Source organism: Adiantum capillus-veneris, chromosome 2 (genome assembly GCF_014529385.1).
Source record: "Adiantum capillus-veneris isolate H3 chromosome 2, ASM1452938v2, whole genome shotgun sequence".
In the NCBI taxonomy this organism is placed as follows: domain Eukaryota; kingdom Viridiplantae; phylum Streptophyta; class Polypodiopsida; order Polypodiales; family Pteridaceae; genus Adiantum; species Adiantum capillus-veneris.
In genome coordinates, this window is record NC_140932.1 from 155,345,168 (window position 1) to 155,359,510 (window position 14,343).

General features: G+C 45.7%; 1 protein-coding gene across 1 annotated transcript in view; it reads right to left on the reverse strand.

Moving 5' to 3' along the window:
- Positions 1 to 13,978, reverse strand: part of LOC147463901 (Nucleotidylyl transferase superfamily protein) — a 102,963-nt gene extending 88,985 nt beyond the window's left edge. Inside the window, exon 1 of the mRNA XM_086491829.1 lies at positions 13,715 to 13,978. Coding sequence (XP_086347955.1) covers positions 13,715 to 13,926 — 212 coding nt within the window. The 5' untranslated portion in view covers positions 13,927 to 13,978. The remainder of the gene's footprint in view (positions 1 to 13,714) is intronic.
- Between the last annotated feature and the right edge of the window lie 365 nt (positions 13,979 to 14,343).

The window sequence follows — 14,343 nt, forward strand, 5'->3', positions numbered from 1 at the left end:
CAAAGTGGCCTTAGAAAAGACTCAGGCAAAGCAAAACAAAGAAACTAATCGTCACCGTCGTGAAGTGGTATATTCACTTGGTGCTTGGGTGCTTTTGCGCTTTGAAAAGGCAAGGTTAAAGAAGATGAAGGGCAAGGAAAGACTGTTTCCAAAGCTCAACATGCGTTACTATGGGCCTTTTCAAGTGTGCGACATAATCAGTGATGTTGCATATAGGCTGAAATTGCCTGACAGTTGCAAGATTCACAATGCGTTTCATGTGAGTCTTCTCAGACCCTATGTGGGTGATATGCCAGAAGATATGCCAGCTGAAGATCAGCCGGAAGTCGAGGAACTTGACGAGATCTTGGTCCCTGAACAGATTTTGGCACACAAAGAAAGGAAAGTGAAAGGCAAGGTTGCTAGGCGTTACTTAGTAAAGTTCAGAAACTATCCACCAATGGATGCTAAGTGGATGGAAGAAGGTGAACTTGCAGAGTCACCAACTGTGTTATCACTTTACCTGGAAGCCTTCGATTTGCAACCTACCTTGACCCCTTGAGTTTCAAAGCTAAATGGATTGTCAGTGTGACAATGGCTTCTGAAACAAATGATGTACATGGTATTTAAAGTGAGCTCAAATCAAATACATGTTACATGAATGTTAGAGCTGTACAGATTGTCAGTTTGGCAATTGCTCTTATGGAATGTCCAAAAGTTTGGTTAGTGCTATAGAAGTGAGTATTTCTTGTCAGTTTGTCAAGGATACAGTGATTGCTTCTATTGAAGAGTACATGTGTAACTGCATTCTTAAACTGTCGGTTTGGGTATGCTCGAAAGTGTTACGGGATTCAACGTGTACTATAAGACAGTGGCAAAATGTGCAGCTACCATTTTGTCATTGGAAAGTTAGTGACTCAAAGCAATGGCACAGTGCGAAGCTACCACTATGTCATTGGGACAGGGTTCACACGCAAGCAATACATGAGTCGACAAGGTGTTGAATACACCAGGGTTGACAATGAGCATGTATGTGTCGTACATGTGTCGACAGGTGTTGAATGCATCAGTGTTGACTGTAAGCATGTACGACATAGATGCAAACGAGGACGTTTGAGATTTCAAGAGGGGGGTATGTCACCAGCGTGTGACTACTATCTATCCTTTTTGTTGATTTCTTTCTTATTATCTATTTACTTTCACTTTTTGGAAACACCCCTCGGGAAATCTAACTGCCCTGCATTGCATAGCTAGTGTGGAATTGTCCAGAGGGAGTCCAAGCTTGAGGGCAAGAGAGCACTAAGGTTGGACAAGGACTATGGTTAGCCAAGTGGGGTCATTGACTAGCCATACTGGAATCCTTTGTTACAGAGGCTACATTTCAGTTCTGGATGTGGCCACAGTGTACAAAGAGGGTCGGATGACCTAGAAAGATACAATGGCAGCATCTCCTAAAATTTAGGGAACTGCTATTTTGGGACCTGAAAATGTGTTGGCGTCATTACCTCCGGAATGACAAAGGGAACATTTTCTTACTCTGCCGTGAAGTCAACTGGCCAACCGGTTGGGAGATTTTTAGGCGGCAACCTCGAAACGGGAAAATGCTTGTAAATGTGCCAAGTGGCACCTTCTGGTGCACTTTCCTCATGCAACAAGAAGTGGCGCTGAATTTGAAGGAGAGAGAGCCTCATTTTCAGATTTTGTCACAGGTTAAGAGCTATGGAGTGCTTGCTTTCCCTCTTATGCACAGTGCGGTGCCAGGAGTGATGCCCTGCACGCTACGCACTGTCCTCTCTCTCCCCTTTGACAGTATGTTATGCCCCTCTAGTGGGCTCTTCATTTGACCAATGTACAGTTGTGTGGGTTCATGCGCGATTGCCGAGGCAAGAGCCTCTTGCACAGGTATTGGATTAGCTAGCGGCTAATCCCCCCGCAGGTATAGGTGAATTCGGAGAGGTTTCACGCCAGAAATCTCGTCGATTCAAAGGGCAAGTAGCCCTACAGGTGCGGGAGCTCGAGGACTTGCTACGGATGCGACCGGCACGCGAAATGGAGCCCGAAACAGTAAATTACAGCCTGCTGTGTATTTTTGCAGGTTTAGGGTTTTGGCCCTAAACGGTCCCTAATACCCCCAGGAGGTTCGGGGACGCAAGGGGACCGCTGTACAGGTGATCTAGCGCATTTTCGGGGCTGAAAACAGAGAATTCAGCGTGCTGCAGATTCTCGCCAGGTTTTGCAGAGTGCCCGTATGCGTCGGGAAGGTCAATCAATGCGTGGGAATACTGACTGTGAAGGGTTCTAGTACAGTTATGCTTCCGAAATCAGGCCAGAACAGTCAAAATTCAGCCAAGGTTGTACGGGGCAGCTTGGAAAGAACCACAGCGTTTATTCCCTCTTTTAAATAATAAAGAAATACCGAAAGGGGCGCCTAAGTTAGGGGCCAATCTGGTGTCGGTCTTCTCATACAGGTGCATTCTAGCATCTGTATCCCATTCCCCTCTCTTGTGTCACTATAGCGCAGGTAAAATAGACGACTAATAATGGGTGAAAGCTAAATCAAGGTTTGAAGTAAAGTCTACCGCCCTTTTTGGATTGAACAGGCCGGTTTCAGGGATACTTGTTGGAAGGTGTTCTTCAAGATTATCTCTACTGTAAGCTTCTTTTTTTCTACCTGTTGTTTCTCTGGTACCTTGATCTTCTGTAGATCGGAAAGTGCTTCCAAGAAAGCTTCATCAAGATCATAGAGCAAAGATTTGGATTCTTGCTTTCCACTGAGTGATGGCTTGTCAACAACTAAAGGCAGGGTATCCACTATTGGGAGAATGTGTGGGGGAGTTGAACATGTTGGAATACTAAGACCGAGCGCAGCTCTCTAAGCTCAAGTGAGGGCACCCGATGGCTCCTCTACCAACTGCAGCTTATTTTGAGGGGTAAACCACGTGGGTAGAAGGGGACGGCTGAGGAATGGTGCTAACTACTATCAGATTGAGCTTGGGAAAGGTAAACTCATTCTGGCTTTGACTTGGGTTCGAAGCCGTGGATGCACGAAGTTTAGGGAAATCCTTACTGTAGTGATCCTTTGTTCCAAGGCAATGACGGCATGGAGGGGACCCTTCTGGCAGGGGGCATTTGCTTTGGTAATGCCCATATTCCCTGCATCTGTAGCACAAAATGGGCCGATTCAATGGGCGAGTCGAAGGGTGAGGTGGTCCTTGCTCCTGGTGCATGGAGTTGGAGGTGGAAGCATAGAAGCTTTGAGGTGATGAGGGAGCATGGGTATGATAAAAGCTCTGAGAGGGAGAAGTGCTCTGCATACCTTGCATAGGAGGGGCTGTCAATAAAGGTGGCATGTGGTGTGGATGGCCACAGAAAGAAACCATATTGGATGCCGGTGCTGCCCCTTGTTGAAGAGTATGACCAAGACTTTGCTGTATTTGTCGCAATCCCTTGAGGTAGTAGCAATCCTTGTCCTCATGACCAGACTTTTCACAGAAGTGGCAGTGAACCCGAAGGGGACAGTCCTGTGGAGGGTGTCCTGGAGAGCGGCATGAACTACACCATACCATAGCCTTAGTCTCCTGTTGAGCCCCCACATCACGACGCTTTGGATCAAATAAAGAGAGAGCTAGAAGAGCTTAGGTCTGTCTGAGGGAGATTGATTTCTCCTCTTGAAGGGCTCGTTGTAACTTTAGGCCTTCCAATTCCCTACGTAAAGAAGTTAACGGATCAGAAGGACTTCCGAAAACACTGAGGTTGTCTCTACCTGAGGGGAGTTGGTGAACAGCTTCCTAGCTCCCTCTATCTTGGTAGCAGCCGCGACAAACTCCTCCAGAGTTGTGTCAGGTCGGAGACTCTCTCGGAGTTTTGCTGGGAAGCTTTGGGAAGAGCCTTCTCCACCCACTTCTTAACCATAAATTCCCCTGGTTGCTGAGGAAGCTTGGCAACCAGAGACTTGGTTTTAGTCATGAGTTCTGCAAAAGTCTCCTCTGGCTGGAGCACCATGTTGGCCAACTCATCCAAAACCTCTTCCTGGTAGTCACCTGGCCTGAATGTTGCACAGAACTGAGGAAGCTTGGCAACCAGAGACTTGGTTTTAGTCATGAGTTCTACAAAAGTCTCCTCTCGCTGGAGCACCATGTTGGCCAACTCATCCAAAACCTTTTCCTGGTAGTCACCTGGCCTAAATGCTGCACAAAACTGTTGTCTTAAAGTTGCTAAGTTGCAAAATGGTTCTCTGCAAACTGACTATACCATTTATCTGCTAAGCCATCCAAGGTAGAGGGAAAGAGTACCGAATAAGTATCTTCTCTATTAAGACCACGACCTCTACAGAGAGATATAAACCTCCTTGCATGGTCGTCTGCATCTTCTGAGGAGAGTCCCTTGAAGGTAGGAAACTTGATGTTTACTTTGGCCAAAACAGTGGTGAACGCCTCTATGGCCTCTTGCTCATGAGCCCGTTGCTCAATAGCCTGTTGTAACAAAATAGGGGAGAGCTTTACTGGGGAAGGTGACCTGGAAGATGTGGAACCGGATGGAGGAATGGGTGATGTCGTATGTGGAGGTATGGGTGTCAGGTGATGAGGTTGGTGGACTTCGAATAGGTACCCAGGGTCGTCTTCTGTTGTAGTACTTCAGAGGACTCAGTAGTGCGCTTTGACGCTCTAATGACCGCCTTGTATGTGTCATGCAGCGACCACAAACCCAACCAAGCTTTGGGCAAGAAGACCTTACACTGGCTGAACACAGGTCTAGACTCAACTAGACCAAGGCAAGTGACTAGACCCCAGGCTGGACCACGGACGAGGAAGGACTAGACCAGGGACAACAAGGCCTAGACCAAGACGAGAACTGGTTGGACCAGGGCGAGGGAGGACCACACCAGCAGGATGCACAGTGCAAGGCAAAGTAGGTGAAGCTAGGTGAAAACCAACTAGCTTCCTCGATTTGTACCTCAACAGAGAGTGAGACTTCACATGAGGTCCCACCGGGCATGCCAAAAATGAGAGCACCTGTAGCGCGGGTAATGTGTCGTGCTCTCTACAGTGGGTGCTCCTCAGTGCGATGTGCACGACAATCTCACTCAAAACAGACTGAAACAAAGGAACAATAGATAACAATTGATCACACAGAGACACAACAGCAGACCAGAACATATGACTCGACTATCTCAAAGAACCGATACAGACTCTAGCGTGGCAGCACACTCAACTCCAGCCCAGGACTCACGAGTACAATGGGGGTGTCGAGGCTCAGATGTGCGGGGATGGTGAAGACGTGCTGTGTATCGACTCGCTCCTCTAGACGACGACGCTCCACCATATAAGAAGAAGATGATCTCTATGACCCACTAGCTACTACTCATGTCCCACCATAAAGAGCCACCAACGGCTCATAAATGTCAGCCGTCTAAGTTTATCTCCAGACTGAGTGGTGGTGGTGACCTGGCCACGATGTCCACTAGAACCACCGCCGTATCCCTGCCACGTGTTGCTGCCCAGCCTAGAGAGTCCATCCAGTGTGAACCAGACCATACCAACTGTACTAACTGTGTGTCCTGTGAAAGTGACATTGTAGCCTACTACAGATACGTGGATCATACTGAGTGAATAACAAAGTATCATCTGCATACTCCTAGTTTAGCAAGTCCGGGGACTCGGCCAAGGGCATAGCAAGACCGCATAGCTTCAAAGTCTGGCCTCTCAAGAAAAGTGAAAGTCTCAACAAAGAACAGAAACAAATACGGGGCCAACGGGCATCCCTAATGTACAGAGCGAGATAGATTAAATTGTCACCCAATGTGACCTCATATAGTGATGGCACTCGAAGCAAAACAATAGAGAGTTGCAACTCCTGTAATCCACTGCAAAGAAAATCCCATCCTCTACCCACGTGAACGAAATGAAACACGAATCGCTCAAAATGTTATGGAAAAAACTCAAAACACGGAGATAAAGCACATTTCAGAGATAGAAAAAAAAAAAAGCACATTTCAGAGAGAGAAAAAAATAGGTCTAATTTACAAAATTCAAAATTAGCCATATAGTGTGTGATGTGTGATCTAATTTACCACTTATGAGATTATGTATATAAGATGTATCCACCTACTAGTAATTGAACACCTAAATATTACGTTTTTCTTATAATACGTGTTTCGTCTTGGCATTTTCAAAAGAAATGAAACGAAACCCCTTGAACACCGAAACAAAAAGAAACCCCCCTGAACGCCAAAAGGGGCCTCAGCTCAAGGAGGATGTAGATGAGTTACTGCATACCTATTTGGTATGTCACAAAGTTAAGTACGACAAGCACACACCGACACGACTCTTACAGCCTTTACTTGTTCCAGACTCACTAAAGGAGAACATAGCTATGGATTTCATACTCGAGCTTCCCAAGAATGTAACCGACAGGCACCAAGTGCGAACTACAAAGAACAGAACTAGAATAAACTTAAGCACTTCAGCACAGCCGAAACACACACACACACACACAGTCCACACAATAGACACGGAGTGGCAGAGTTCCACTCCCAGATGCACTAGCCTCAAAGACCCTAGCACCCCTTTAGGTATTGACTCATGATGACTTGTAGCATGATAATGCATGTCCTTCAAGAGGCTCACAAAGTGCCAGGCTAGATCCTAAGCTATACTAACTAAGACTCATGCTTGTCCACATGGCTCAAGTGCAATGCGCACGTGACATCCCCCCTAAATGAAAGGTGAGGCACATTTACCGAACTTCTTCCTATGGATGCCTTCTGTACTTCTGATGCTTGTGGATGTATAAACCGATGAAAACTCCTCCAGACCGGTGGATATTGCTACGATGTAAACACCGACTAAACAAGTTAATAGGTAGCCTTACTATTGTCGCAGATACCTGCCTTGATGTTGACTTTGCCTTGCGAGCAAGTTCTGCCACTGGAATAGTCCTGTCATGAAAACATTGCGAGTGAAGATGAAAGGTAAGGGCGCTCGGAGGAATATCCAATGGTTTCATGTCGATGGGAGTGGATGCACACTACATGCGAATGCAAATGCAGAAGAGGGTTAGGGATCCTTTCTCCAACTCCTTCCATATCCACATAGGAGGCAAGCAGATCTTGGTCATCAAGGATCTTCATGTATCTGATGCCAATCTTCGTTCAAAGACATAGCGGTGAAGACAGGAGTTAGGAGCGCGCCTGATGCGCGATGGACTAAGGGTGTAAGGGTGGCTAATACCTGTAGGCAACAGCTAGTAGCCCAAGGCAAGGACACGAAACTTCTTTAATATAAAGAGGGAAAAAATGTGAGAGAGGTTCCTTGTCACAAACTGCTGATGTCAAGCCACTGAAGACCCGAGCCTACCTCCATATCCTGGCCGAAGGCCTAAACCCTAAGAAGAAGTAGCAAAAGAAGTTCCCACCACCTAATGGGACTCGGTCCGATGGGGCCCAAGTGGCTAGGATTAAAATAAAGCAGGACCGACACACTCACACACGAATCTTACGTTAAACCTGTTGACCTACCAACTGTACAGATCCCCGCGTTTTGCATTGACTACCACATGGCACAGTACAAAATTTCACAAATCATGCTGACAGCCTGATGACGTGGCAACACTATACAGATTTTCAGATTTTAGCGCTTCTAGCTTTTTGCAATCCACATGCTTTTCGAGCTTGAAGCTTTTCATGGAAACTACTTTTAGAGGCCAAGGGCCTTTAAATATGACCCATGGGCTCTCACTCTGCCAGTCTACCCGCGGGAGATGCAAAGCAAGCCATGGGAGTTGTACCTTGTTGAAGTAATATAAAGAGATACCAAAAGGGGAGGCAGCATTTGGGGCCAGTGCTCTCTTGGGGTGGAACTCCACCACTCCCAATCTTGTGCTACATGCTTCTCTTTCAATTCAATGTTATTTGAAGTGCTAAAAGTTGTTCAGTCTATTCTTTTCGGTTGGCACATGATGCCCGTCCTATTAGAGTTCAGTTTCTTGTCCGGTGGTAGCTCCAATATCTCCCGGGAGCAGATTAGGGAGTGAGGGTTGTTTTGTGGCTGTGCCCGGTCGTATCTGAGGTAGACGTACCTGTTCACGAGGTGCAATTCACAGTGTTGCTCACCGTGTAATTTGGCATGATGCGGGACCCCCATTCCTAAGGTTTCCCAGGGTCAGAGTCTAGAGTCTTTTGCATTTATGCTACTAAATATGTCTGTCATGTCAGTTTTAGGGAGTTTACATATTTATTAGCATTTTAGGCCATTTATCTGGGATCGTGGGGTTTTGCAGTAGGTAGGGCAAATCTAGGACTTGCCTATATATGCAACCCCTCCCCTTGTACTTTTGGCATACGTTGTGCATTCCAGAGATCAAATGTTTGGCCACACTCAGTGTTTTGCGGTTTGCTAGCGTTTTGTGTGTGCGCCACATTCTCTCTCTAGCGGTTTTCTCTCTCCACCATTGATCTCCCTCTTTGGCGTTTTCCCTCAATGATCCCTCTTCCTATAGCTAGCGCTCCCTCTCCCTTGCCGTGTGCACACCCTTTCGGTGTGGCATTGCGTGCGAGAGTTCTCATGCCCATTTCGTGGGCGGTACGCGCTAGGCGCTTGATGACGAGGAGATCCATTGCAATAGATACGAGATCTGTTGGCTGCTCAATTTGGAGAAGATATTTGCTCGCAGTTGCAGACAAGTTCATCACCCGATTCACCCTTTTCCGTTGCACCTTTGACATGGTGTCAGAACCACGACATGCTCTTGAATTCGATCAATAATTTGTGCCAGTTTTGGGTGCTGAATTTCCGCTATGAAAAGAGACGGTTTGCTGTTCTTTCTGCGTTCTTCACTCATATTGGGCTGATTTCGGCTGTAGTGCGCAGATTTAAAGATTTTATCACTCCTACCCTGACCTAGCCTCGTCACATGCCCAAGATCTCCAGCACCATGGAGAGGAGTGATGATGCAGGACATGAATTCAGTCCATGATGAAGAAGTACATCATGGGGTTGATACCGGCAATGGTGGTGAACCACCCATCAACGAGGACTGGGGAGATTGGTGTCAGTTCTACTCCGATGTAGGTGATCAATCAGTCAAGATACCTACCCTCCCTACCTTTCCCTCGGATCCATAATTGAATGGAGACAACTATCCTATTTGGAAAGCTACCATGATGGCGGTCTTTGACTCTTACGAGCTTGGAGGTTGTCTTGAGCAACTTTCAAAAGCCAACCACTTATTAGCCACACACGATTGATGAAAGATACAAAGTTGATTTGCGATCGGCTTTCTTTACTTTATGATCGAGTTTCTCCGATAAAGGGGACAGCCCTCGAGGTGCAGTTAAGGACCTTGGATGCGAAGAACTCTTCCATAGTAATCACATCGACGAGATGCAAGAGCTTCAACAAGAGATACTTCATATGGGAAAGCTTGTCAGCTTAGAGGACATGGCCATCCACTTTTTGGCCCAATGACCTCCTCGATACACCAACTTTTACTCTTCATTGATTACGAGTCACCGGCTGAATACCATCTCTTGGAGTGAGATTGTTCCAATGATAATGGACCAAGAGGAGCGATTCAATACGGGGAAGAAGTCAAGCTCCAAAGCCTTGACCGCTTCTTCCAACAACAAGAACCAGAAATGGCAAGAAGAAAAGCAACAACACGAAACACAAGAAGAGTGATGCCGAGCGAAGCATCTCCAACTCGCTTTGAACACTTCCTCCAATAATGTCCTTCTCACCGCAATGTTGAAATGCGTTCCGCCTTCAAGGCTTCTCGACTTCTTCGACGGCAATGATGCAGTCATCGGCCTTTGTTCATTTGGAGATTCTCCCCTCAAAGGACTCTCCAAGGACATCGGAGGTTGAGTTGATTCTTGCGGGTCGAGATGATCATGATTGGATTCTAGATAGTGATGCCTCACGGCACATGACACAACCAAGAATAAAATGACAATGACATCCATCTTATTGTCATACTTACTGAACGTGATCTTCTTGGCAATTGGTTCATTGGTCGTCCGTGTAGCATTGGTCGCCTCCGTGATGGTCTTGGTGTAACAGACTTGGACACTCCCAAGTCGAGATTCTACCGCAACACCACAAGAATTCGCTTCAAAATACTTCACAATTCACAATTGATTCGACACTAGCCCGGCGGAGTTCCATGCCTAGAGATATTGGCCCCATAGACTGGCGCCCCTTTTGGTATTTCTTTTTGTATTAATCTGTTGCAAAAGTACAATTGAGTGGGAGGCTCTCACTCTCAGATTCTGCGTCCAGATGCTTTGAGAAGTGGGAGGCCTGCCCACTTATTTAAAGGGTTTTACAAGGGATGCCAAAAGCAAAGCCCAAAAGCTTCAAAATCAAAAACTCTTTAGAAAAATAAAGCAAGGCTCTCTCTCTCTCCCCCCAATTGAGTAGCCAAAATAAAACAAAAGCTGTCCACGCAAAACTTTCCAAAAGCAGCGCCGTAAATCGCTGACGTCCGTACAGCCTGCTACGTGTCAGCAATTCCGCATTTTTCGGGGGTTGTCGTATAGCCCTGCCACGTCAACATTTCAACGTCTATACAGGGCAGCCACGTCATCACCTACAATCGGGAGTCCTTGCCAGAGGGTGTATGTGTGTGTACTGGGCAGCCACGTCACCGAGTTGTGACATGCCCCCCTCTTGAAAGCATTGTAATCGCCCTCGATTACGCCTACAAAACAAAAAAAAGCCATAAACCGTCTTAGCAGACACTGAGTGTTAGTACCGACGCACTAGGAACACACATCTAGCACATGTACCAAATCAACAGTAACATCACTGGACATCACTTGACATCATAGGACATCACATCACAAATAACATTCAGCATTCATTCGGATCTTAGACCATGATTTATCAGCAATGTAATTAGCAATCGCATCTAGATCCACTCAAGACCTCATAGATGCCCGATTGACTGATCCCTATTGCAACCATGTCTATCGAGATCATTCAGACCAAAATGCTACAGTCATTTCGTCTATCAGTTTCTGCACTTAAACAAGTCAAGAACAAATCAGTTTCATATTTTCCCGAATTCCATTTCATAAAGTCATACAACAGAATACTGTCAGCTCTCAGTATCCCTAAAGCTCAAAGAGACATCAGTGACTCTAGTATTCAAAAATCGAGGCATCTATTGACATAGGAGCGAGGTAATTCCCATCTTCTGCAAACCCATTGTAACAGACATGGACACTCTAAGTCGAAAATCTACCACGACACCACAAATAATCACTTCAAACAGTTCACAATTAACTCGACACTGGCCCGGCGGAGTTCCGTGCCTAGAGATATTGGCCCCTAGAGATATTGGCCCCAAAGACTGGCGCCTCTTTCGGTATTTCTTTTCGTATTAATCTATGTTCAAAGTACAAGAGCCCGGGCAGGTGCTCACACTCAGACTCTGCGTCTAGATGCTCTGAGTTATGAGAGCCTACCTGCATATTTAAATTTAAAGAGTACAAGGGATGCTAAAAGCAGAGGCCAAAAGCTGAAAATCAAAAGCCTTATAAAAGCAATTAAGGCTCTCTCTCTCTCTCTCTCTCTCTCTCTCTCTCTCTCTCTCTCTCTCTCTCTCTCTCTCTCTCTCTCTTATGCTTTTATAAAATAAAGCAAGAACTTCTCCCTCTCTAACTCTTAATTGCGTAGCCAATAAAGTAGCCAAAAGCTTTCGCAAATTACGCCGCAAAACGCGGGCATCCATACAGCCTGCCACGTGGCAAAGTATCCGCAATTTCCACGCATGTCCGTACTTCAGCCAGCCACGTCAGCAAATCCAGCCCCACAAGAGTGTGTGTGTGTGTGTGTGTGTGTTAGGGTTATGCCACGTCACAGAGTTGTGACATACCCCCCTCTTGAAATCACTGTAATCGCCCTCGATTACGCCTGCAAAACAGACAGAAGCCATAAACTGTCTTAGCAGACACTGACTGTTAGTACCGACGCACTAGGAACACACATCTAGCACATGTACCAATCGACAATCACATCACAGGACATCACATGACAAAATTACATTCAACATTCATTCGGATCTTAGACCATGATTTATCGGCAATGCACTTAACAACCGCATCTAGATCCACTCAGGACCTCATACATGCCCGATTGACTAACCCCTATTGCAATAATGTCTATTCGAGATCATTCAGACCAAAATGTTGCAATCATTTCGTCTATCAGTTCTTGCACTTAAAAACAAGTCAAGAACAAATCAATTTCAAATTCCGAAATTCCATTTCATAAAGTCATACAACAGAATACTGTCAGCTCTTAGTATCCCTGAAGCTCAAAAAGACATCAATGACTCTAGTATTCAAAATTCAAGGCATCTGTTGACGAAGAAGCGGAGTAACTCCCCTCTTGTGCAACACACTGCACCATATCTCCGGCCAAGCTGAATTCGGGGTTCCATTTGGAGTAGGCTATGCTAACCAAAATCTTCAAGGTAAAGGTTCACAATCTGAGGAGTATCTGCTAGGTTCTCCTCCTCCATCCACTTTGCATCCAATGCAAGATAGTTCTTGAACTAACCAAGAACTGCCTTCTTAATTTACCATTATTTTTTCTGTCCTTATGTGCCAAAATCTGTCCAGGAACAAGGATCTCCTCGTTTTCTTCCACTTTGGGTTGATCATCAGGCTCTCCATCTTCGAGCATATCACCTTTAAAAGGTTTCAAGAGACTCACATGAAATGCATTGTGAATCCTCCAAGTGTCAGGCATTTTCAGTTCGGATGGAGACATCATTGATCTTTTCAAAGATCTGGAAAGGTCCGTAGTATCTCATACTAAGCTTTGGAAAAAGCCTCTCCTTTCCCTTTTTCTTTCTCAGGCGTGCCTTCTCAAAACGTAAGAGATCACGCCTTCTCAAAGCGTAAGAGATAAAACCACTGAATTGGCAATCGCAGATTGTCCGTCAATTTGCGGGTGGAAAGATGACGAGAACTGCAACCGTGTGCCAATGTTCTCCCAAATTGCCTTCCAAAACAAACTCGTAAATCTGGGTCCCTGTCGGAGACAATCGTCTCTGCATGCCATGTAATCTAAAGATCTGGGCCACAAACTGTCTCGCTAAGTGATCCGGCTTGACTGTTTTCTTCACTGGAATGAAATGAGCTTGTTTGCTAAATCTGTCAATAACAGTCTAGATACCATCGTGACCACTCTTTGTTCTCGGGAGATCAAAAATGAAATCCATTACAATACTTTCCCAGGGGCGGGTGGGTATGGGCAAAGGCTGTAACAATCCATGTGCTTTACGCCTGTCAAACTTGACCTTCTGGCATACCAAGTCATTGCGCACAAACTCGTCCACATCCTTCTTGAGTCTCGGCCAAAAGAAGTATCTCTCTACCCCTTTCATGGTGGTAGCAATGCCGCGGTGACCTCAAAACCTCTCTACGTCAAACACATAGATGTATATACATATACACAAGCTGTATTTATACATATTACGTAACTTTAAGTCTTTCACATGAGTGATAGATCTGACTTGCCACCTCGCCTTGATTATCTATCATCAGTCAGATACAATAAGCTGAATTGAACAATATGCAAAAACTAGAAATTCAATGCAAAAGACTGCTAAGATTTAATGATTTACACAGAATGGAGTTCCTAAGAGAAAACACAAGGTGAGAGATTCCCACGATTGATAACAATGAAGCAGTCCTACTTCAAGTGGATGATGAGAAAAGAAATACCTGTGAGCAAAGAAGACTCCTCTGCGCAGGAAGGGATGGGCACGCTTGCCCGTAATGCGCTCCACACGTTGGACGAGAGTCTCTTCGAGCTTCTGACAGCCGAACTGAACGATGAGCTTATCATAGTCGATTCTCCCTCCGTCTTTAGCCGCCACTTCCCAAGGTGTGATCACCTGCTCTTTCTCCTCTTCTCCATCGACAGCAGCCGCCATGGAATAGCGTGGAGCTGCGACTCTGCGAGAGCGCAAAAGAGAAGGTTTAAAAGGAAATGCAAGTCAATAAATAACGCCTACAATTTTGAAAGCTCAAGCCGATGTCTCAAATCCACCAAAAAAAAAACAAAAACAAAAAAGTCACCGAGCAAAAAAAGCAAGCCTATTAATAGAAAAAGAATGGAGTCTATCGTCTATCACATCTCTGAATTTAACTGATGTAAGAGAGTGAGACAGCGAAAGAGAGAGAGAGAGAGAGAGAGAGAGTCGTTCACATGAAGCACGAGAGAGATAGGTTGCGCACATGCTGACTAACGATCGATATCATTTCTCGAATCTCCATCGACCCACTTCGCGCACATGCCACAATGGCAGCTACTCTACCGGCCTGCCCACTGGTTGCTGGTGGGATCACAT